Raw genomic sequence first — 26,176 nt, 5'->3', positions numbered from 1 at the left:
CTGAGAATCTACTGAACCTACTGGTAACTTGTTTGCCACGTAGCAATAAAAAAATATACGAAAAACCTTGATTATTCTGGTTAGTCACATTGTACTGCTATTATTTTGAACAATACTGTATGGAAAACATAGGAACAATGAAATACCGTTTTTTTTAGGTTACACCAAGCGCAAAACAGCGGTATTTGGAGAAGCTCTCAAGTGGCACAGAGACCTGGACCATTTACCTCCATGCACACATATGGACATTGGGAATTATATTGTTTTTGGTTTAAGTTACTACACAATGCAGGAGTTTAAAAGCCACAAGTCTTTGGAAAGTTACGAGGCTTTCTGCTGTGGCTGGGTCCATTTACAGCAGGTAATGAAAACAGTGTTGTTCTGGCCAAAGTAAGTTTATTCACATGCGTTTTAGCGTATTGTAATTACATTGCATTTAGAATTAACTGCGACTGAACACTAGATTGTAACGAGATGTTCAATGTATACGAACGTTTCCAACATGTTTTGATGTATGCTAAAGCTGTGTATGTTTAGTTATAATTTGATTTTAACCCAATGACACATACTGTGCCAGGTTTTTTTTGTTGGGGGGCTGCAAAGTGGACAAACCAGTTCTGGGTTAGCTAGGGTAGTTAAATGTGTGATTGCGAGATGTAAATGTCCGGGTAAGATTAAGCCATTAACAGCGTGAATGCAAATTGACTTACATTGTAAACAATATTATTCCCAATGTCCATATGTGTGCACTGAGGTATATGGTTCAGGTCTCTGTGCCGCTGCAGGGAGCTGCCTGAGAGCTTCTCCAAACACCGCTGTTTTGCGCTTGATGTGAGCTTGTTCCTGTAAGGTCCACTTTCTTTCGCCTTATGTTTTTGCATTGCTTTACTTTCTTCCTTTTCTTTCTCATATTCGTAGATCCGTCTCGATCTGTTCCGCCGACAAAATAAATGCACAAAAATGAAAGCGCTCTGAAATGTTTAGTCGCGCCTCTGTGAAGTTCTGAAGGCATTGCCCCTGGCAACAGATAGCGTATCCTTCCATCAGGGACGACCGGCTCAGACCCCTCCCAAATCAACCCAAATCGGCACGTGACTTCTCATTCTCAATAGGATTTCAGAAAAACAATAGGCTCTATGCAGCGGTAATCGTGACGTGTTTCCGACTACACTCTCTACTGGGCTAACAGTTTCCGGTCCCTCTTTACATCTGACGCTAAACCTCGCGAGATCGTTGGGTATAGCGCGAAACTTAAAAGCGACAAACATTTCCCTCAACATTTCTGGTTGTTAGTATATATCGTTTTTGACATCTTAACCATGGAGAAAAAGGTTTTCCGATACCAAAAGCTAATGCGACCTAGATCGGAACATTGTTGTGTGCCGTTGTGCGTTGTGTCGGCAAGATACAACTCTACGGTTAGTTTCCATTCATTTCCAGTGGAAGAGGATCTCAGAAAAAAGTGGCTCGTTCAGATCAGGAGAGATGACTTCCAAGTCAACAAAAACACAAAGGTGTGTAGCGTTCATTTCAGATCTGATGACTTTATGGAAGGGGCTCGTCTGAAACGTCTGAAAAAAGGTGTTTTCCCTACACTGTTTGAGTGGAACCACTACCAGGAGCAGCCGCAGAGGTTGAGTGTTTGGGAACGTCGAGAGAGACCGCTGACCCCTGATCCTGACTCGGACGCAGAACAGGAAGATATGGACTTCGATGTGGAGAGCACTGGACATGATTATTGTTCAGTTCCCGAAGCTGCAGCCGTGGACATGGTTCTACATGAAAACGAGGAGTTAAAAAGAGAGATAGAAGATGTACGGAAGCAGTTGGAGCAAACAAAGATGATGCACCGCTTTGGTCTCAGTAGATTTGCTGGGTCCGATGAGGACATTCGCTTTTATACAAGGTAAGATTGTATTGCCTGTGGTAAACATTTGTAATAGTATTACCACTGTCCTGAAAACACTGGTCCACATTTCTGATAAATATTATTGGAGTTGTATACGATAGCTACACGTATTCTACACTGACAAAATAATAACAACAACATAATTATAAGTATGAACACCAGCTGTTGTCTTCAACAGCAACCAGAGTTAGTTTAATTATACATAGCAAATTCCATAATTGTCATGACTCAATATTGCAAGATTGTTGATTCAGTTACTTGTAGTTCTTTAAACTTACTACAAAGCCATGTATAAGTATTTTATGCCATGTGAGAACCAATGCACATTTTTTTTTTCTTGACAGATTTGCAACATACAACCACCTGATGGCCTTCTGGGAACTGATTGAACCGGCAACTCACAGGATGATTCGTGTCACCAACTCCAAAGTCTTCAAGGAGCCTGGAAACACTCGGGCACTTCCTGCAATAGATGAGTTCTTCCTGTTCTTGATGCATCTTGCTTTGGGCCTCAAGCAAAAGGACCTTGGTCATCGGTTTCAAGTACATCAGACCACTGTAAGCCGCATCATAACAACCTGGGCCAACTTCCTGTACTTTGTCCTGGGGTCAGTGTGCATTTGGATGCCAAAAGAGAAAGTACGAGCCCATCTGCCAGAAGAATTCCATCAATTTCGAGACACACAGGTTATCCTGGATTGCACAGAGATCCGCTGCCAAACACCTTCCTCTTTGCTACTACAAAGTGAGGTCTTTTCAAATTACAAGTCTCACTGCACCTTCAAAGCTTTAGTAGGAATGGCACCTCATGGTGCAATAACATTTGTTTCTGCACTGTATGCAGGGTCTATTAGTGACCGGGAGCTGTTCAAACAGTCAGGGATCATTAACCTTCTTACCCCTGACATGGCCATCATGGTGGATAAGGGCTTCTTAATTGATAGCCTGGTGCCATGTAAAATCCACCGGCCTGTTTTCCTGACCAATGGAAAACAAATGTCAGCTGATGAAGTGACACACACTCAGTCTGTGGCTAGGCTCAGGGTACATGTTGAACGTCTTATCCGTCGTGTTAAAGAGCATAAGTTGTTTGACACAATCATTCCCTTGTCAATTTCTGGTAGCATAAACCAACTGTTCACAGTGGCATGTTTGCTTGTGAACTACCAATGTGGACCACTTGTCAAGGCATGGAGCCACTGAGTCTAAAAACTTGATGATGTGCTAGGGTTTGTATAAATATTGTACATATTCTTTTGTTAATACTATGGATTTCACACTCTGTTCTGTATTAATACCTCTGATCAACAGACAAAACTCAGACAGTTTCCTTATACATATTTTATTATAATAACACAAAAAAACTATAAGAACCTAAAGATATAGTATATACATGTGTAATGTAATATAATAGATAGGTATATATTGTATATAATGTATAAATATAATAAATATAATGCTGTATAAAGATAATGTGTATATATACTGTAATAAAATAGGTGTGTATATATATACTGTATAAATATAGTGTATGTAAATATTGTTTTGTGTAAATGACTATGAATAATACAATAAATATAATGCTGTATAAAGATATGTATATGTAATATAATAGATATAGATAGGTATATGTATTATATTGTATATCTTGTATAAATGTAGTGTGTGTGTGTGTGTGTATGTATATATATATATATATATATATATATATATATATATATATATATATATATATATATATATATATATATATATATATTGTTTGCATAAGATACAATAAACGATAAATATAATACTGTACAATAATTTCAGTGTAATTGAATGGACCACCAGTGGTATGTGGCCACACTTACACAGTCATTATATCTGAAATGACTTAAACACACAAACACTTCTGTAGGTAGTGGTAAAAAAAAAAAAGATCTCCTCTGTCTCTAATGGTACACATTACATCTAAATTTTTGTGTATGCGCTCAACAAGCATGTCCTCCTGCGCACATACCACAAAATCGCACCACTCCAAACCTGTCAGGAGGATCTGACCTTGTACTTGCCAATAGTACTTGTGCTGCCTCCTAAGCTGCAAAGAGCCATCAGACATTTTCAGGTAAGGACAGTCAACGTAACTCTTGATGTTGGGGCATTTAATTTCCAGCAGGCCGAATGGTGGGTTTTCAGAAGGATCAAACACTACTCCATCGGGGGAGCATCCCAGCCATGGAGCATCAGGGTGTATAATGAACCCGCAGGGTGAATAGTTGACATTTTTTAAACTGCAGTACTCTGTCACGGCAACTGGCTCCATATCGATTCCTCTCCTCATGTCCTTCGTCATGACAGTCCCCCTCAGAATTCTGTGTGCCAGATTTTCAGCTGATGTATGACAGCGAACATGGCATGCCTCGTGAAAGCGTGTAGATGTAACTCGCATCTTTCTCAGTCGATGCCATTCCTGGCATGAGCTCTGCTCCCGTGTTGCAGCTTCAATCCTGTGGGCCATGTGGAATGACACCTGTAGCGATTTCATACATGTTCCTCCTCTGATAACACATTGGCACATGTGGTTGGCTCAAGCCTATAGCCTTGGATGGGAAGGGAAGGTTGGGCAGGGGCTTCTGGGATGTTGTTGATTTCCCGCATTTCTGGTGGTTTTTGCTGAAATGACAGCACACTCCCGGCCTGGACAGCCCCAAAAGCTGACTGAACTAATGGGACTTCCGCTGACATGCCCATGGTGGTCACCAGAGGTGCAAGCAAAGGGGGAAAGTCCCTATATACTTCTTCCACTCTCAATGTGGCAAGATCTGGCATTTCCCCATCCAGTGCTTTGTACAGAGAACTTCTGAAAAGGTTGAAGTGAAAAGATGTAAAAAAATAAAATTCAGCATATTAATTGCACACATATTAACCACATCAACACATAGCTAAACTATATATATAACTAAAGGTAATATAGTCTCACCTCACACAAACAGCGGTAGAATTTTGGGGTTTGCGGACCTCCATGTCTCCCACTGGACCTGGCCTCACACCCTGACAGCAATGAGACATTTTGACATGGCATCACAATAATTACATGTGCATAGGTAAAATTCACATGACAGACAAATGACTTACCAAAGTCCTTGGCTTATGCCAGGTCTGCTCGGTTTCTGTGCAACTGTGCACTGGGGGTACAGCAAGGATGCCTAATTGTGAAAAATGTGCTGTTTGATACAATAGTGCAACCAAATGGTTGCATAAGGCACACCCCGCCACACAGGAGCAGTGGGTGCTCACCAAAATTACAGGTTTCGAGTCTTTTAACACCATCTAGGAAGAAATAGAAGCTTAGATGAGAAATACCCCTTAAGAGCTAAACTGTTAACAAGAGAACAATATAACTAATAAAAGCATACAGTTGTATTGTAGATTAGAGCCACATAGACCTATCCATTCACATCCATAAACAGTAGACTGAGCCATGTACTAGGGCTGCACAAGTAATCAAATTTGCAATCGCAATTACAGATGACAAGTAATCGTTTAAAGGCACAATTACAAAATTATTGCATTTAGCCTCAGATATATATGTGTGTGTGTGTGTGTGTGTGTGTTTGTGTGAGCTGCAGAAAGGAAAACACCAATCTTGTCATCTTAAGCACACAGAATAACGTAGGTGAACTTTTTCACTTAAATTATTCTGTGTGCTTAAGATGATAAGATAGGTGTTTTTCTTTCTACAGCTCACACACACACACACACACATATATATACATACACACACACACATACATACATATACACATATATATATATAGGTGTGTGTGTGTGTGTGTGTGAATAAACCGTATATATATTTGAGGCTTAATGCATTTTATAATCGCAATTACAATTTCAAGGGAATAATCTACAATTATGGTTTTTGGCATAATCATGCAGCCCTACCATGTACATTTAGATAATGTTATTCATCAACTGGGCAACTTATCAGCAGGCCTAACCATTTCCCTAACATTGACCCTAGTCACCCTACTTTCAATTCATGTGGCTTTTCATTTTTCCTCATGGATCTATGACAGACTGCCCTGACGCTGACCTCTCCTGTCACCTTGTTTTTCATTGACACTGTTACGGAAAAAGATGAACATACATTTCTAAACTGGATTACACTCGTTCTTACACTGTGCTAGTTTGTCTGTTTTAATATAGTAGAGTATTGTGAAAGAATATAGCCAACGTTAACAAGTTCAGTCACGTCAGTTTCTTGATTACAATGCATTGAGATAACATTAGCTACTTACCCTCATAATTGTCGATATAGCTGCCGATATACATTTTGAATCCCTTTTCCCGCTTGCTTTTGGGAGCGGCACATGATGTTTTTACAAAACGGTCTATGTCATTTACTGTGAGACGAGGTAAATCCTGAAGACAGCGACTATAAAAGAGAGCCATATCTGTCCGTGTATAAACAGGAATTAGAACCGGAAGTTGGTAGCCTAGTACAGTGGTTCCCAAAGTAGGGGTCGCGACCCCACGGTGGGTCGCGGGACCCCGGCGCAGGGGTCGCGAGATGATTTCGATATAGGCTTTATATATTTTTGTTTCAATTAATTTAACTCTTTCGCATCGCACGTACGATCACACCGGTGTGATCAGTCTAGGCTAGTCCCTGGAGTGTACGACCACACCGGTCAGTGCATGACGTGAAATTCAAATGTGCTCTCGCGAGTTGGCTGGCGCTGAGCCAGAGACAAGTGCGCTCAGAGCTGTCACCACAACTTTTCAGTGTTTTCAACCACATAATGTTTATTTTAGGTTTCAGACATATAAGTACTAGAAAAAACAATACATTTAGAGTTTGTAAAATACACACTGATGTCAAAGGAAGAGGCAATAATAATCTTTTTCATTATAATTAGACACATTTTATTCATATCAGATACACATTGTGTAAGTAACTTTAAAGTTTACTCCATTATTCTCCCAGTTCACCAGCCACTTACTTTTATGTATTTCGGGAGAAGTGGATGAATTCACGTGTTGTAAATCCAACAGATCTGATTCTCTGAACTGCGTCTGCGGCACAAACTAAGATGGCGGCGCCCATCGCGCATACAGCTCAACTAACGCGATCGTTATAAAGGTGTTTAAACAACAAAACACTTCCACTTGCATATATTTGACAATCGGAATATCAGCTATTTCATGCCATATCTAACAAATTTGTTAATATTTTGAATAAAAAAGGAAAAATGACAAAAGCAGATCATTCATTCAGCTCTGTTGTTGCTGCGGTATGTCACGTGACAAGCAATGACGCGTCACCATGGAAAGCATAAAGTGACACATCTAGCGGATTAGCATGAGTGTGTGTGCGTGTGCGTGCGTGTGTGTGCGCGCGCGCACGCACGGGTGTGAGCACGCGTGTGAGCAGCTCAGACTTACTTGACTGGTATGGCGGGTGGAATGTGACAGGATTACCTGCCGAAGTCGACAGTCGTGTACTTTTGCGTGTCATAAGAGTACGTCGCCTCAACAGACGCGTGACAAGTACGCCGCCTCAACAGACGCGTGATCAGTACGCCGCCTCAACAGACGCGTGATCAGTACGCCGCCTCAACTGACGCGTGATTAGTACGCCGCCTCAACTGACGTCACCTCAACAGACGCGTGATAAGTAAACCGCCTCAACTGACTGTGACACAAAATACCTCAAATAGAGTTAAATTAAATAATTTTTTGGTTTTACATTATTTTACTACAAATTATACACCATCAACAGAGCTGAAAATTAGTTGTATTTTCACAATAACATCAACATAAATTCACACACATTAATTATTAAACATTATTCTGATTTGTGCCATTCTGAGGTTTTACTTTTGATATATTGGTTATGTTAATAATTTTACTTAACACTCTGTTACGGTTCTCAGTTTGTCCTGTTTTCAGAGTCATGTCGACCATAAAATGTGCATATCAACCATTGAGCTAAATAATTTTGGTCAATAGAAGGTAATGAAAAGGTATTTTAATAAAATTGTTAAAGAAGTGTATTAAAAATTCAGGTGCATTTTGAAACACTTTAAATTGGGCTGTCACTAACGATTATTTTGTTAAATGAGCAATCTACTGATGATTTTTTTTTTTTTTTTTTGTAATACAGAAAAGACTTGAAATATTTGCTTAAACTGTAAATCTTTAAAAGTAGACTTAAAATATCTGTAACGATGAGGCAATAATTGGTTTAAATAAAACATTAAAAGCGAGTAATCATATGGTTTCACTGAACACTGTTAAAATACATAAAGGAATGTTCATCTAAACAATAAACGTATGTACAATGTGTAATGTAAATGCCTATAGAGGGCGCCAGCAGCCTAAGTGATTGAGCAAGTTTGCATATTTAGATCTATATTGATGTAATCTTGTGTTGGCGTTTTATATATATATATATATATATATATATATATATATTTCATATATATGAATGTTTTCAACATTTTAAGTCAACAGATGAACTTTGCAGATGAGTTTGTTGACTGAGCTGCAAGAGATGTGTTCCACATAACAGTGAAACAATGAATATTATTGGAAACATATTGGTACAATTCAGAAAAATGCAGGCTTTACAAAATGTTTAGCCACAAACTGTGCTGATATAGCGAGAAATTCACTTCGACAAGAAATATCCACACATTGGAGGATAAAAAAAAAATCTTAAAGGATTTTTAAAATTAAAAATCTAAAGTCTCAAAGTCTTAAAGGAATGGGGATCTTCATGTTGATCAAACTTTTTTTTAGAATAATGTATGGAGACACAAATATTTAGCATGTCCCTTAAATATGTAACTTTTGGCCTGTAGGATAAACAATGATTTCACTAAAATTTAACATTTAATATACAACTAATTTTTCAGTTTTATGGCATCCCTTTTCCAGTTACATTTTTTTTCCGTCTTTTTGCAATTGACATTATTTCAAGCCACTGTTTGTACTGCTTGCTCATTTTCAGAAATAAAAGTACAATTAGTAATGATAAATCAGCATTGCTGTTTTATTGTATGTTGTGAGAAGTTTTCTGTGTCTTAAATTCATTAATGACAAACGCATTTGAAGTTTTGGGTTATTACAATACTAATCTAAAAATGTGAATAAAATTCAGAGTACATTTTGATTGGTATCAAACATTTAATTTGAAGACTTAAAAGACAACGTCAAACATTTCGAATTCAACAGAAAAAAAAAAAAAGAACAAGTATATATATATATATATATATATATATATATATATATATATATATATATATATATGTATATATATATATATATATGTATGTATAAAAAACAGAACAAGCCTTTTGATGACAATGCCTTTTATATATATATCACTTTATGAAAACACCTATTGTAAACGTACCTGGATGTAAGAGTCATCATTTTGTCACACAGAGTAGGCTACAATATCCTTTGTCTGACACATCCATTTCAAGTCAGTCAGTCTGTATTAATGAACAGGTGACCTGAATCAGGTGTGTTTAATTAAGGAGACATGCATATTGTGCAGTGATGGGGGTCCTCCAGGAATGTTCTTAAGAACCATTGTGCTGTCTGCATACATTTACAAAATAACAAGAATGTGTTTGCTAATTATATATTGTAGTTTACTTTATATCATAATAGGCTACTATTTGTCTATTCTTTTTTTTTTTAAGTTCTGTGCTTCAGAGATAAATTGTGTTACTATGTATATTGATGTGCTTAAAAAATTGTATTAATTGTTTGGCAAATGCAGGTGTGTTTGACTAGGGTTGGAGCTAATTCTGCATGCCAGGTGCACTCCATTCATTGGTTATCCCTAGGCCTGGTTCTTAGTCCTGGTCATGTGGACCCTCTGCTATGCACATTTTGCATGTCTCTCTTATTTAACACTCCCGATTCAGTTCATTAGCTTGGTAAAAGAGAGCTCCGTGAACTGAACTGAGTGTGTAAGATAAGGGAGATATAAAAATTAAAGACAAATGGGGTCTTCCAGACTTTTACCAGTGATAGATGCAAAAAGCTAACATTTCTCATTGGATGGGGGTTTATCAGGTATGGGTAACTGGAATGTGTGAGGGTACACAGACATGGAGGCTTTATATTGGCATTGTACAGAGATGCATACTGCCATCAAGATTACATCTTTCATGAGAAGTCCATGGTTATTAGACCAAGACAATTCCAGCTCTCATTCTGCATGTGCTACAGAAGCACGGTAGACAGAGTGAATGTTCAGTCCAGATCTGTCTGAATATTGAACATGTGTGACCGATCATGAAAAGGACATTCAGGCAATGATGACCACAGACTGATGAGCAGCTGAAGAAGAAACAATTATTATCCTCGATTTACAAACAATTGAACACTGAAATTAAAAGGAAAGTTGACGTGACACAGTGTGAAACGTGTTTCTGTCCCATTTATCTTATATTTACAGATTACTGTTTATTTAGTCAGTGAAAACATTGAAAATTTTGTTTGCAGTTTTGTCAATCAAATAAATATTAAATATGGGTTTCTATTTAATCCTATCGAGATGTTTTATGTCTTGAGGTCTATAAAAGTTAAAAATAATAATGATAAATATAAATTTCAAAGCATTCTATGTACTGTAATTATAAACTATACTGTCAGTTTACCATAGTTATCCAAATTAAGTAAATCATTCGCGTTTTTTTTTTCAATTCATAAGAATAAAAACTTCTTATATTTGGGTTAAAATCAATCCCATGGCGTCATCTAGTGGACAAAATTAATATCACTGCCTTAGCGTCCCAAATATGATAAATTAATAAAATTAAGCATGTTTGCTTAGAACGACTTTGTTCTCGATGCCATTTAATGTTAAAGATCGAATGTCTAATGAATATCTATTATAAATACAACTTTATTTCTGTTAAAATTACACTCTTCTATGTCAAGATCACAAGGAAACAAGAAAGAAATGTAATTCAAGCAGAAATCATGCATTTCCTCTCAGTTTTTCCCTACTGTTTGTAGCATCCAAGCAAACTGAACATTAATGTGCTTGTACTTCACTTCAACACCAACTTAACAGATAAACATAATTTATCAAACATAAAATAGACTTTATGCAGTTATTATTATGCACTGTTACCACGTTTTGGGAAATATCTTAAAAACAACCTGTTACAAATGCATCTACTGTAATGCAAACCTTACATTTCGTGTAAAGCAAAGTATACTGAGACGATGTATATATCAGGCGTCTTGTGAGGCGGCGTATATATCAGGCGTCTTGTGAGGCGGCGTATATTGAGACGGCGTATATATCAGGCGTCTTGTGAGGCGGCGTATATTGAGACGGCGTATATATCAGGCGTCATCTAAGGCAACGTAGCTAGGTTCAGACGTACTGAGAACACGTACTATTTTTGTTAAATTTCTTACGTACGCCGTCGTCACGTCGCCGCCTATGATTGGTTCCAACAGTGACGTCGCCGCGACGTCGCCGCGGGTCTGTCGTCTGCCCTCCCATTCAATCCCATTCAAAAATGAACACGGACTGACGGCGACGGAAGGGTCGACTGCTCCTTCTCCTTCTCCTGCTAAGGCTTAGATGTGTCACAAAATGCACGCCATATGACTGGTTCCTGATGGCAGAATAATGAACGAGTTCAACCCAACATAGCTGCACAGTTACTTTCCGAGAGAGAACAGGTGGATATCGAGCAGCTCATGCAGAATTGTAACACTGATTTTGCACGCAGAACAATAAAATATAACTTCGTGTGCTTTGAGACTGGGCATAAAATCGATTTGCTGTACATTTCACGCGACGAGAGGTGTTTTTTTTGGGGGGGGGGGTCGCGGGGCAGCAGCGCATTTATCATGGGGTCGCGGGCTAAAAAGTTTGGGAACCCCTGGCCTAGTACACGCGAACCCGGAACTGTGTCGTGCATAGAGCCTATTCTGGGTCCGTTAAATTTACGTTTTGCCACCGCGTTATCCGTTTGTCATCCATGAACTCGACATCGCAGGGCTGTGTAAGCGCTCCCGGTTAGGAATGCACGGTTCTAGCTTAGCACCATTTTCCCTGGTGAGTCTGGCTGAAATGACACCGTGTTATAGTGAAAATTGCACCATCTGCTCAAGGTTTAATGTTATGACATCATGATTTCTTTGTCACAGTCGGTCTCTGTGTGTGTGTGTGTGTGTGTGTGTGGGTGTGGGTGTGTGTGTGTGCTCCATTAAACTAGCAAATAAAAACCCTCTCCATGTGTTTTATATCATAACAGTTTTTTTTTTTATCTCAGGTTCAAATATTGAGCAGCAAGCCTTTGACGGTATTAATACATGTAAGTACGTATTAACTATTCTTTTTATAAATTAAAATGAACGTATTTTAATTTGTCTTTTTATAAATTTAATATATATTGTCAAGGGAGGACCACAAGACAGACACAGTGGGCGTGGCGTCAGGCCTCGGGGAGGCTTTTATTAACAGAAATCATAAAATAACACAGGGAATAAGTGGCCAAAGGGGGAAAGTGTCCAAAATAACAGGGAATCTGGTGTCCTCGTCATACTGCAGGGTTCGTGTGGGTCGGGCAGTGTTCATGGAGGAAAAGTCCAGGTAAGGGGCGGAGTCCGGCGGCCGCATGCGCTCACCTCCTCGGTCCGGGGCGCGAGGGGCGGCAGCTTCCTCTAGCGGCCACATCTCTCTCGTTGGCCGCGGCGCTGGTAGGGGATGGATGGCCCGGCATCCTGGCCCGTCGGCCGTGTAAACGGGTGCGGTTCTCCTCAGGTCTGGCAGCTCACATCTCTGGTGGCGCGGGAATCCCGCAACGCAACGCAACGCAACCTTCCTGGACCCACGAGGACACCAGCCTGCATGCACGGGTGAAGAGACCGGTCTCCCGAGGAGAAGCGCATTGGGCTTTTAAACAGCGGTGGTGATGAGGCTCCATTCCCTTCAGGTGTGCCCCATCACACGCCGCCAGCCCTGACTCGCCCAGCGCCCCTCCTCTCACACACCCACTCCAGTCGGGAGCCTGGTGAAGGGTGGCGATTTAGGACGGGGCACCGGTGACAATCAGGGAAGAGGCAGCTGACTCGTCACAATATATATATTTTTTATTCACAGTGGCCGCGATTGATCCAGACAGTGCAGCCGATGGTAAAACAAGATCCATCTCCAACATTTTTTATGAGAAATCAAAATTTTAGATTTCTTTGATGTTTATGAGAAATCAAATTTTATTTTTATATAAAAAATATCGGAGGTCCAAACAATAATCACCTGATCTATCCTTATATAAAAGGTGATTAATAGAGTTGGGGTACTCGAACTTGGACTCGGACTCGAGTCCAATTTTGAATGAACTCGGACTTGTCACGCACTCGGGTGAATTTGTACTAGGACTTGACACGGACTTGAACATCGGAAAATATTCCGAGTACAGTCGAGTCCGCGTGTGTAACAATAAAACGAGCATAAAATTGAGATGATAAATTAATGAATGTCTCCCCTTATGTCATTTTACTGCACCTATACCGGCAGGCAGCAGTAGTAGATCGGGCCTCGCTGGCGCCGATACAGGATGGCTGCCTCCGTGACGAGCTCCGCATATGTTTTTGTGTTTTTGTTAGTTTGTCCTGTCTTTAGTTATATTCCTGCCATCAGTTTCACCAGGGAAGAACTGCTGAACATTCGGCAGAACGCACCACAAGATGTTTTTCCGGATTTCAATTATTCAGATGTTTTAGTGAACGTTGTTATCGGAGGAGCGGCGGCGCTGATCAAGCGCTTCAGGACGCGCAGACGGGGGAAGCGAGCGGGAGCGCTCGTCAGACTCAGGAAGCGCGGATTTCGAACGCCGTTGCCTAGCATCCATCTGGCAAATCTCCGCTCTCTACCCAACAAAACGGACGAACTCCTTCTGCTCTCTCGGACAAATAAGGATTTCTCTCACTCTGCTGCTCTGTGTTTCACGGAAACCTGGCTGAATGACACCATACCGGACAGCGCGCTCCATCTGCCGGGCTTTCAGCTGTTTAGAGCGGATCGCGAATCAGAATCCACGGGGAAATCGCGCGGCGGCGGGACATGCTTTTACATCAATGAACGGTGGTGTACAGATGTAACTGTGTTAAAGAAGACGTGCTGCTCAAATCTAGAAACACTCTTCATTAACTGCAAGCCGTTCTATTCGCCGCGGGAGTTTCACTCGTTCATTCTGGTCAGTGTTTACATCCATCCGCAAGCTCATGTGAGCTCAGCTTTACAGAAACTCGCTGATCAGATCACAGAGACAGAACAACAACACCCGGACTCTGTTTTAATCATTCTCGGGGACTTTAATAAAGCCAATCTGTCCCGTGAACTGCCAAAATACAGACAGCATGTTACATGTCCCACAAGAGACAGTAATATATTGGATCACTGCTACACCACAATAAAGGATGCATTTCACTCTGTTCCACGAGCAGCTTTGGGACGCTCTGATCACCTTCTGGTTCATCTTATACCGTCCTACAGGCAGAAACTAAAATCAGCTAAACCTGTATCAAGGACTGTAAAAAGATGGACTAATGAAGCAGAGCAGGATTTACAATCTTGTTTTGACCTCACTGATTGGAGTGTTTTTGAAGCTGCTGCCACCGATCTGGATGAACTCACAGAGACCGTAACATCATATATCAGTTTCTGTGAGGATATGTGTATTCCTACAAAGACTCAACTAATTTACAATAATGACAAACCGTGGTTCACTGCAAAACTCAGACAGCTCCGTCAGGCCAAAGAAGATGCTTACGTGAAGGGGGACAATGTCTTGTATAAACAGGCTAAATACACATTGGAAAAGGAGATCAAAGTGGCAAAGAGGAATTATTCTGAAAATATAAGGACTCAGTTCACTTCCAACGACTCCGCATCAGTGTGGAAAAGTCTAAAGAGGATCACCAATTACAAGACACCACCCCCCAGCACTGTAGAGAATCAACGACTGGCAGACGATCTGAACGAGTTTTACTGCAGGTTTGAAAGAACACCCATCACCTGCCCAGAACGCCTCCCCACACAACCATTCACACCCTTCACAACTCCTGCAACCAGCCCTGAATGCCTCTCCAAACTACCGTTCACACCATTAACAGCTCCTGCAACCCATCCTGAACACCTCTCCAATCAAGCACTCTCACCATTCTCACCTCCTGCATCCCCCCTCTCCCCCACACCTGCAATTCAGATCAGCGAGGATGCGGTGCGCCAGGTCTTCCGGAAGCAAAAAAGGAAAAAAGCACCAGGCCCAGATTGTGTTACACCAGCCTGTCTGAAATCCTGTGCTGACCAGCTGGCCCCCATCTTCACACAGATCTTCAACAGATCGCTGGAGCTGTGCGAAGTCCCATCATGCCTCAAACGTTCCACCATCATCCCCATCCCTAAGAAACCCAAAATTACAGGACTAAATGACTACAGGCCTGTGGCTCTAACGTCTGTAGTCATGAAGTCATTTGAAAAACTGGTGCTGGCCCACCTGAAGGACATCACTGGGCCCTTGCTGGATCCTCTTCAGTTTGCCTACAGAGCAAACAGGTCTGTGGACGATGCAGTAAACATTGGACTGCATTATGTTCTGCAACACCTAGACAGACCGGGGACTTATGTGAGGATCCTGTTTGTGGACTTCAGCTCGGCATTCAACACGATCATCCCAAACCTCCTCCTGCCCAAACTAAATCAGCTCTCCGTGCCCACCTCCATCTGTCAGTGGATCAACAGCTTCCTGACAGACAGGCAGCAGCTAGTGAGGCTGGGAAAATACACATCCAGCACCCGTACAATCAGCACCGGAGCTCCCCAGGGCTGCGTTCTCTCCCCACTGCTCTTCTCCCTGTACACCAACGATTGCACATCTAAGGACCCCTCTGTCAAGCTCCTGAAGTTTGCAGATGACACCACACTCATCGGCCTCATTCAGGACGGTGACGAGTCTGCTTACAGACAGGAGGTAAAAGAGCTGGCTGTCTGGTGCACTCTCAACAACCTGGAGCTTAACACCCTCAAAACAGTGGAGATGATCGTGGACTTCAGGAGAAACCCCCCTGCACTCCCCCCACTCACCATCATGAACAGCACTGTGACTGCAGTGGAGTCATTCAGGTTCCTGGGCACCACTATCTCTCAGGACCTGAAGTGGGACATTCACATTGACTCCATTGTGAAAAAGGCCCAGCAGAGGTTGTACTTTCTCCGCCAGCTGAGGAAGTTTAACCTGCCACAGGAGCTGCTGAAACAGTTCTACTCCACCATCATTGAATCCATCCTCTGCACTTCAGTAACTGTCTGGTTCAGCTCAGCTTCTAAATCTGACCTCAGAAGACTACAGAGAGTAGTCCGGACTGCTGAGCGAATCATCGGTTCAACTCTCCCATCTATTCAAGAACTGTACTTATCCAGAGTGAGAAAAAGGGCTGTCAAAATCACTCTGGACCCCTCACATCCAGCACACTCCCTCTTTGAGCTGTTGCCATCTGGTCGACGCTACAGAGCACTGAGCACTAGAACGACCAGACACAGGACCAGTTTCTTCCCTCAGGCAATCCATCTTCTGAACAGCTGATAATAATGGCGAACACACTACACTTTATATTTATATGCACACACACTTTATTTATCTAACACACATACTTAGTATACACTTAATTTTGCACACAATATATATGTACATACATAACTTCACTCTGTAATATACCTGCCTACAATTGTCATTTGTATATTGTCATTCACTGTCTACATATTTGTATTTTTATTCTTTTATTATGTGTTTTATGTTCTGTCGCTGTCATTCTGTTGTACTGCGGAGCTTCTGTCACGAAAACAAATTCCTCGTATGTGTAAACATACCTGGCAATAAAGCTGATTCTGATTCTGATTCTGATTCATATCATCTCATGCTTGCAGACGAAACACACGCACCACTCACTGGATATCAATGTGGATTAGTGATGGGAAGTTTGATTCTTTTCCGCGAATCGGTTCTTTCGGACGGTTTGATTCAATAAACCGGTTGAAAACAAACGGATCACTGGTTCATGAAAAGTTTACAATTAATTTTTGCAACAACACACCCAAATACAGTAACTGCAATAATGTGCATACGAGGATTTAAGTCTTGAAGATATAAAGTAAATTAGGTGTCATCAGCGCAGAAACCATGATCCACTTACTATACATAATCCATTGCGATGTATTTGTTATTAAATGAAGTTACATTTCGTCAGATTGCCCTTCATTCAAGCCCTCGGATTACCCGCACTCATAACATTAGCACAGAATCAGTTCAGAATCAATCACCAAAAGATTCAGTTCGGTTCAGACGCGCAGTGAGTCAGTCGGCTTCACGCTGAATCACGCATGCGTAGTATCATCAGCTCCTCGGTTCTCGAATCAGACACCTCCGAAAAAAAACTGTTTTCAGTTCAGTTTACTGATGATCCGAAAACCGATACAACCGGTTCTTTACTTGAAAACGAGAATCGCTCAAACAGGCACATGCGGCAGTTCAGTATCATCAACTGCTCTACTCGTGTTCATGTTCTGTTTACTACAAACTCAATTTGTGAATGTGTCATCATTAACTATAAATACAGTACAGATATTTCATAAATCATCCCTTATTCCTATTAAACATGGAGTCTTTAGAGTCTTAATTGTTGTCCAACTTCCCTGAAAACCCCTGTGGCCCATACATAATCTATAATATACAGATTAGAAACATGCATCTAAAAAAATAAATGTGTATATATATATATATATATTAGGGGTGTAACGGTTCACAAAATTCACGGTTCGGTTCGATACGATACACTGATGTCACGGTTCGGTTCGGTTCGATACGTTTTAGATACAGCAAAATGTAAAAACATCTCAACTTTTCAGAGTGCCGCAAGCGCACCGCGGGTCATGTGACAAGAACCAACCAATCAGCTTCATCCTTTCCCGTAACAACGTTGAGAGCTCAGCCAAGATGAAGGATCAGCTGATCATAGTTGTATATGGATTGCAATTTTGAAATAAATTCAGTAGCAGAGCTACTGCAAGCGATTTTTAGAGCTGCAAATCCATTTATCCTTCGCTGAAATTTCCGCGTCTCATGGAGAGAGCACGTCATTGTTGCTTAGCAAAGACAGACGCCTCATGAGCGCTTCTGCCCGAGCGCTTTGGAAAGGAGGAGAAAGACGCGCTTAGCGTTTTCCATGCGTTTTTAGGCACGATATGTGAACGGCCCCTAAGGCGCTCGCTCACTCAGCACGCGCTGAAGGCTCGTTGCAAAATGTCTAATGCATTTAACAGACCAGAAATATAAGATCCTAAAATAACCAACAGGTCTGGTGTTTGGGTTGGATTCCCTGTAAGCTATAGTGTCTAAATGCTGCAGGGATAGTTTGCTGCGTGCATGTTTCTCCTTTTTTTCGTCTTTTCCCAGATAGTACTGACGCATATATCCCAGATATTCCCGCTGTTTTTTGTTTTTTGTTTTTTTTTTGTAATCCCGCTGGTGTACCCTGTCATGTTGCAGATGCGACATACCGTTGTTTTTTTATCCACCACTCTCTTGCCATCACCATTATAGCTTAAAGGGAATCCAAAGTGCACCCAAACACCAGACCTGTTGGTTATTGGAGGATCTTCTCATTTCTAGTCTGTTAAACGCATTGGCTATTTTGCAACGAGCCTTCAGCGTGTACTGAGTGAGCGAGCGCCTGCTGAGTAGCCTAACATAAACATATAAGATGGTGTTTTTTTCTTCTTCGGGAGTGTCAGGGGCGTTGCCTGTTACGTTGTTTGGGTTATTGGGCTACCTTGTTGAACGCATATCATTATATTTCTTTCTCTCTCTTTTTTTTTTTTCAAATATAATTAATTACTCCAACGAACCGTTCGGTATACATAATGCGTACCGCGTACCGAACCGAAAGCGTCGTACCGAACGGTTCAATACGAATACGCGTATCGTTACACCCCTAATATATATATATATATATATATATATATATATATATATATATATATATATAAGTTATTTTAGCACACTTTCCGATGTTTAACAAAATACTTGAAAAATTACACGCATGCGCGGTATCATCGGTTCATCGGTTCTCAAATCGGACGCGTCCGAAAGAAACGGTTTTCGGTTCAGTGTACTGGTGATCCGAAAACCGATGCAACCGAGTACCAAAGAAAGCAGCAGCAACCAACAGATGCTGCACAGCTCAGCATTGCAGGATTTACAAGACTAGAATTGGCCAAACAAGCAGTGCAACTTTATGATGCAAGTTCTACAAGACAACAAGAAATTCATAATATCATCATTAAGGATCTCTTCATTGGCTGCACTTTACCTCTGTCAAATGTGGGGGAGAGGCATTAAATAACTGAAATGTCAGCTTTAACTCAGAATCAGAATCAGAAAGAGCTTTATTGGCAAGTATGCTTACGCATACAAGGAATTTGTTTTAAAAAAAAAAGAAAAAAAAAAGAGATTTACAAATTGGCAAATAATTAAGTGTATAAAAAATTGTGCTATAAATGATAAAGGAATAGGATTGAGTGAGATGTTCTAGGATGGAGGGTTAACAAATAAATATATTATATTTATAATAAATATAAATATAACTGGAGGACAATATAGTGTGATACAATAATAAAACAGGTTCATTTGTATTTTCATGCACTTGTAATACAATAAAACCTTTGAAACCTTTTTTGATAGGAAACTAGTTCTGTTAACATAAAATAAAAATGTTCAATGGCAATGACTAGATGTAACAGTGGTATTTTTTTATTACATTTTTATATTGCCATCGGTTTAATGGGTTGAAAGGTTAAAATATTAATAAAATGTAAAAATTTACAATACCAATTTATAATCTTTTTTAATTTAATTACTTTCTGGACTCGGGCGGACTCGACTCGGACTCGGCCTTTAAGAACTCGGACTTGAGTCCAACTCGGCCCCTTTTGGACTCGGACTCGGACTTGGACTTGATGTTTGTGGACTTGGTCTTGACTCGTACTCGACAAAGGTGGACTCGGACCCAACTCTAGTGATTAATGTGTCTCATCTTGTGTTTAGAGGCATGGCACACTTGGTACTGCTTGAAGACATCGTGGCGCGTGCTTTTAAGGAGATTGCGCATCTTTAGAGAGCGCACAGATATGTTCGCGGAGAGTGACGAATGGCTGTTCAGTCGCTTTAGGTTGCCCAGAGAAGTCCTCATTGATTTATGCAACTCACTGGAACCACACCTAAGCCACAACACCAACCACTCTCACCCTATACCATCTCCAAGCCTGTGTTATAACCCATGCTTCCTTCTTACCTGTTCCCGTTATGCCAGTGGATACACTTTTAAATAACAAATATTTTTTCCTGGCTTCCACCTCCGACAGCAAAACTTCACGTTCATTATCGTTAAAGTTATTTTTCTTTGTCTTTTGTTTCGGTGCCATAATTGTCTTTCTCTGTACAAGTGCCTCGTTGTGGAAATCCCTTATATGGAGCTGGTTTGGGCATGAATTATGCTAATTACTGACCTCGTGCACATGGGCGCTAATTTAGAAGACTCCAAATTCACTAACAGAAGAACGAGTTTAAGAACAAGCTCATGTGCGTACGCACTTGTTGTGAATTAGGCGGAAAGTTCTCGTCAGAAGTTCAAATGTGCGTATAAATAAGAAAATTGTACGCAAGAATTCGTGAATGAGACCCATTGTTTGGTTGTATGATTGCTGGCAAAATTTTGTACGATGATTTACTTCAATTGTAAGACATTAAATTTATACAAGGAATACCCCAGAGTCTGAATGATGATGATTTACTGCCTGTTACCACTGTTACTGCCTGTTACCACCTAATCTTCTCGTGGTCGACGATCTCATGGATCAAGCTAGCGCTAACGTTGAAATGCAGCGGGTGTTCACTCAATACTGCCACAATCGTAATCTCAGTTCTATTTACATAATGCAAAATTTATTTGCGCAGGGAAAGTCGAGCCGAACCATCAGCTTAAAAGCCATTTATATGATCCTGTTTAAAAATCCTCGGGACGTCCCTCAAGTGGCGATGCTATGTCGTCAAATGTACCCCGGAAACACAAAGTACTTTATGGAGTGTTATCACGACGCGGTCGACCAACCTTTCGGCTATCCAATGATAGACTATAAAGCAAAAACTCTGGAGCAGTACCGTCTCAGAACAGGATTGCTTTCAGACCGTCAAGTGGTTTATATCCCGAAAAAAAAGAAGAGCGTGATACCATGTCCGCCAGACTTTGTAAGCATCTGGCTGGTGTTAAAAATGCTACATAAAGCCACTCCTAAACAACGATGCCTTATTTTACAATCGGCATCCGGCGAATTCATTTTAGCGCTCTGCGAAGTGGCTCTAAACATCCTCTATGGCGTCTTTCCAGTCAACAGGCAACAGTACCAAAAACTAAAAAAGAGAAAAGCGGATATTAAATTTGTAGCCAATAAAACAATTGGCCAAAAAACGAGTCTTCAACCAGAAGGGAGGGTTCCTGTTACCGCTCCTAAGCGTCGCTGTGTCGTTTCACATGAGCTTGATAGTGAATCGTTAGGATGGAGTATGCCGAAAAGATGTATTTAGTCCCTCACCATCAACTGGATAAGCTCAAGAGTGAAAATGCTCTCGAGAACATTCAACAGACCATGGAGAGCGATTTGGACGCTGCCATAAGAAATATTTTACGCCGCACCAATTTGAATCCTTACAAAAAAGTCAAACTTTACAGCCATACCCTGAGCAGGTTTTTGACCATCGTTAAACAAGGGGATCGTGAGAGCTGTGTTTTAACGCTTTCGTTACCCGATCTTGATCCTGGCGATACAGAGCGGTCAATCTTTAAGGTGTCTCACGGTTGTCATCGCCAGGTGGTAATATTTGCACACCACCAAACCGGCATCGAAATTAGGTTGTAGAGGCTTGGCGGGAAATTTTGACCGTCCACGTAGACTGCTAGGAATTCCAGATTGTAATCTTTGAACGCGAATGGATTTTTCTTGTAGGAACCGGTGAATGCGTCATTATCGACTATACCGATAACGATAGACTTTGGCAGCGTTCCTAAAAACAGATTTTCTTGATTGGAAACATGAGAGCCGGCGGGTATGGAGAACGATTTTAGACAGACCCTATCGATGGGGTACTTGGCCGTGGTAGAGAGCAGCGTCTGGGCGTCAACCAGTCTCACCGGGGAGATACGGAAACTTTTTTGACAAATAGGGATGCCGCCACTGTATGTAATTTGTAAGCCACGTCGTCGGACCTCATCAGACAAAATTCATCCTTTGCCTGTATAAACCATAATTTTAAAGTTAATTAATTAAAAGTTTCTCTTGAAAGAATATGTCACTGTGTATGGGGGCAAGCAGTTCCACCTCACTGCTTCGGCTGGTGTAGAGAGATCTCTTCGTAAACCCCTCGTTACGGCCTGCGGGGTCATGTACATCCATGTGAGCGGCTGTGTCTTTGTGAAACAGCCCGGCGGTGAAAAAAGTTTCCAGCCTATCTTTACTGTAGTTGAGCAGACTTTCGATGATGCAGCGATACGGATGAGTTCCGGAGCTCTGAGATATCAGGTGGTCGCCGAGGGTTACGTCGACCTGTGAAAACATGGTAGCTGCCAGGTAATTTATCGGCCCCACCTTTGCCAGGTGGGCAATAACTGCTCTGTCAGGCCCCGTGATTTTCACCCATAGATAGAGCATCGTGTTATTGAGATGCAAATAATCATCCCCGTTGCCGGCGATAAAAAAACGATATGGCAGATAATGGGGCTACTTCTAAATAGCTGTTTTTCTCAATAACGGTCTGCGTAAGTGGGACCATAAATAGGTCCAACTCGGACTTGATGCACTGCCCCGACATGCGGTGCAATAACGCCATGTTAGAAAATGGTTTTTGCGACTCTCTTGATCGACGCCTTTCGACTAACAGGCGTCTTACGCTTTCTTCGTACGACTGAGCGTTTCTTTGATCCAAGTGTTGTTTTCTTTCCCCACTGACCACGCCTCCTCACACCCGGTGGTTTAGACATCCTCTTATGTGCCATGACCATCAGACCGGATCCGTCTTGAGCTTTATCATTATGAGATCGCGTCAATACGTTTGAGATGATGTCGGATGCTATATTTTTAGTGGCCGATTTTAGATGGGGTTTTGCGATGCTAAATCCTCTTTTTAACAGAGGTATAGCCATCCTGAACAGGCCTCTGAAAAGACCCCCTAAGCCTGCTCCGTACATAACACCTCCCCCGGCATAGCCCGGCAAATCCCCGCCGGCCTGATTTCGGTAGTAGTTGACATAGTCAGTGGTCTCTCCGGGTCTATAATAAACCATTTTTTGGTTTAAAGTGTAGTTTTATGATGACTTTCCAGTAAGAAAATGGTACTCGGTGACAAATATGTGATCCTTGCTGATCGATGCGTAATGCGAGGTGTCGTATCTAGCAATGACTGAGTCGTTGCTTTTACGCGATATACAGTAGGTGGCCAGCCTATCTGGGCCATACCGCCGCTGCGGTGCCACGGCGATAACTGTAATTCAGTCGAGTGTTGAAATCATTCGCGAAACTACCGCCAGGTGGCGCAAAGGGACGGATTGCGAAATGAATGTAATTATAAAATGAGATAGCAGTAAGTAAAACAACAATAACATTATGATATAAAATTGTAACATTTCAAAAAAGAACATAATTTTTTTACAGTTTGTTAATTTTTAAAATATAGGATAGTCTTAGGCTACAGTCTACTAAACAAAAATTAAAAGACCTTTACACAAAAGATCATATGTATGCTATTTTTATTAAACAGTAAATAAATATAAATATATATATACACATAAGCTAAATGTTTTAATTTCATTTTCATTTCTGTTCATTCTTGGTTTAAAAAAATCTTCAGGTTCCATATGCAGAGTGAAATGGGAACGGTCCATCATTTAGCAATAATTAGTATTAACTCTGTTATTATTCTTGATTTTTTTTTATTAATAAGCCTATATTATTATATACTACAATTATATTTATCCATTAGAATTATATATTTTTAATTATTGTTTTGTTCTGATAAATTTGTTAAATTTAAAGGATTTGTTGTCAAATATTTTCTTATAGCCTATTTTTTTTCCTCTCACAAACTCAGATTTATTTTTTAGCGTGTTTAAAAAAAAAACATGCAACAAACGAAAATAGGTGTTTAATCAGTTAAAATGAAACATTTACACGACTCATATATTTTTTTCCTCTGAAAAACGTAATTTATTTTTTTAGCGTGTTTAAAAAATAAAAAATAAAGAAAACATTCAGCAAATTAAAATAGGCGATTAATCCGTTAAAATGTGTTACTCTTGGTTAACAGTAATTATAATTTTTTTACTTTTTTTTTTTTTTGCTTCTGAAAATGACTTTGTTCATTACATTCACTTATCGCACTCTGCTCTGGCCCAGATCAGCCCCCCAGCTATGCTCAGCTGTGGATGATTTAAAAATGTTTGATATAAAGCAGTGGTTCTAAACCCGCGGCCCGTCACAAATTCAAATGTGGCCCGCACCACATGCTGAATTAACAAAAAAAAACTTTATCAGTTTGTAAAATTGTATTTTTTACATCATTTAAAAAAAAATGCTACTAATGAAATATACGCTATATCCTAATGTTTTTATGTGAATTTTCTTTTCTTCATATATTATTTTGAGACATGAGCAGACCTACTGGCATAAGCATTTAACAAACACATACAAGCGCACACTTTGGCAGAATTCAATTCAAATAGTCATCAACAGCCATTAGGTAAATTGCCTTTAAGGTAAAATTGTGCATCAGAATGGACACATTTGTTTTTTAAGGGAGAAAAAATGGCAACGAATGAACATGTACAAACTGTGAATACTGGCAGTATCAGTATTGAAGGAGGAGTGCTGGATTTTCTTTTTTTTTGTCGCGCAACTCACTTGAAGAAGTTCAGGCAAATAGAAACACCATACACTACGTAGCAATCCTTAATTGTGGCAAAACATCTCTGGAGAGAACCTCATATTATTAAATTCAAAAGTGCTTTCCACTTGGATCAAAATAGGCTACATTTGTGAATGCACATTTTCTGAAATGTTGCGTGTCAGGTCATGCAAGCCTGCATCTTAAAGCCTCTGTCAAACTTTCTGCGTCCGCGAGTCCGCTATGGACCGCTAGGTAGGCGTGACATAAAAATCATCATTGGAGAGTGTGTGCCGAGGCTCTGAGCAGACGACCACGCGGACAGGTGTGCATGGTCAGTAGGCTTCAAAAGCAAAATTGCACATGTGCAGGCAGAGTGAAGAAGCTCATTGCTACTCGAACCTGTGCAATCCATCAATAAAAGAATATAAAGACAGTCAGATGTGCAATAATTCTGGGCAATTGCAGAGCTGGCCATCAACCTGCGCATTCAGAAGTATAAATTGAAGAAGTCTGTATCCGCGCTGGCCGTGTACGCATCCGGATTGCTCATGCGGAAAGTATAACACAGGCGTTACAATCACAACTTCTTTGTGCTGTTACTGCTTTCAAGCTTAATCTCACAAAAATGCTCAGCTCCCGACAGCATCAGGTGTTTTATTTATAGGGAGTAGAATTGTTTACTTCAATTAAAGTAATAGATTATATATATTAATAGTTAGGCTATAATATTATAAATCAGGTTGGTTTGTATTGCTGACGTAATATTTAAATTACACGCGACTTGCACTTAGACCATAGTGCGGCCTGCTGGAAAAAAAGGTTGAGAACTACAAGGTTGCTGTCCCATTTTATACCGGAATTGTTCATTTTAAAAAAATCAAATTATCATAATCATTTAGAATTCTTTTTACTTATAAACTCCTTTTTTTAAGAATTTAAAGTTAGTTTAATAGTAGCCTATTTAAATTCAAGTAAAAAAAAAAGGTTTTAATTGCTTAAATTATTTTTTATTAATTAATAATATGTTATCATGTTTATTTTCTTGTAAAAAATATGTGTTTATTCTTTAACAAAACAAGGGAAAAAATAAGGGACAATCCGAATATTTGTTTTGCTTTGCCTATTTATGTAGGCTACAATTATTCAAAAAAATTAAATAAAAAATAATAAAATAATGTCATTAAAAAATACCATTGGCCTGAGTAATTTTGACCATTATAGAATTGTGATTTTAAAGATTAGTCAT

At 40.3% G+C, this 26,176-nt stretch overlaps 1 protein-coding gene across 1 annotated transcript; it reads left to right on the top strand.

Annotated features, from left to right (window-relative positions):
* Nucleotides 1-1,117: 1,117 nt before the first annotated feature.
* LOC113098340 (uncharacterized) lies at nucleotides 1,118-3,334 on the top strand. The gene is made up of 2 exons (XM_026263367.1): nucleotides 1,118-1,906; nucleotides 2,254-3,334. The coding sequence occupies exons 1-2, from the start codon at nucleotides 1,320-1,322 to the stop codon at nucleotides 3,110-3,112; spliced, it is 1,446 nt and encodes a 481-aa protein (XP_026119152.1). The 5' UTR covers nucleotides 1,118-1,319; the 3' UTR covers nucleotides 3,113-3,334.
* The last annotated feature ends 22,842 nt before the right edge of the window (nucleotides 3,335-26,176 follow it).

Source organism: Carassius auratus, chromosome 6 (genome assembly GCF_003368295.1).
Source record: "Carassius auratus strain Wakin chromosome 6, ASM336829v1, whole genome shotgun sequence".
Classification (NCBI taxonomy): Eukaryota; Metazoa; Chordata; class Actinopteri; order Cypriniformes; family Cyprinidae; genus Carassius; species Carassius auratus.
The sequence above is the reverse complement of the archived record's forward strand: the minus strand, read 5'-3'. Positions and strand labels throughout refer to the sequence as shown.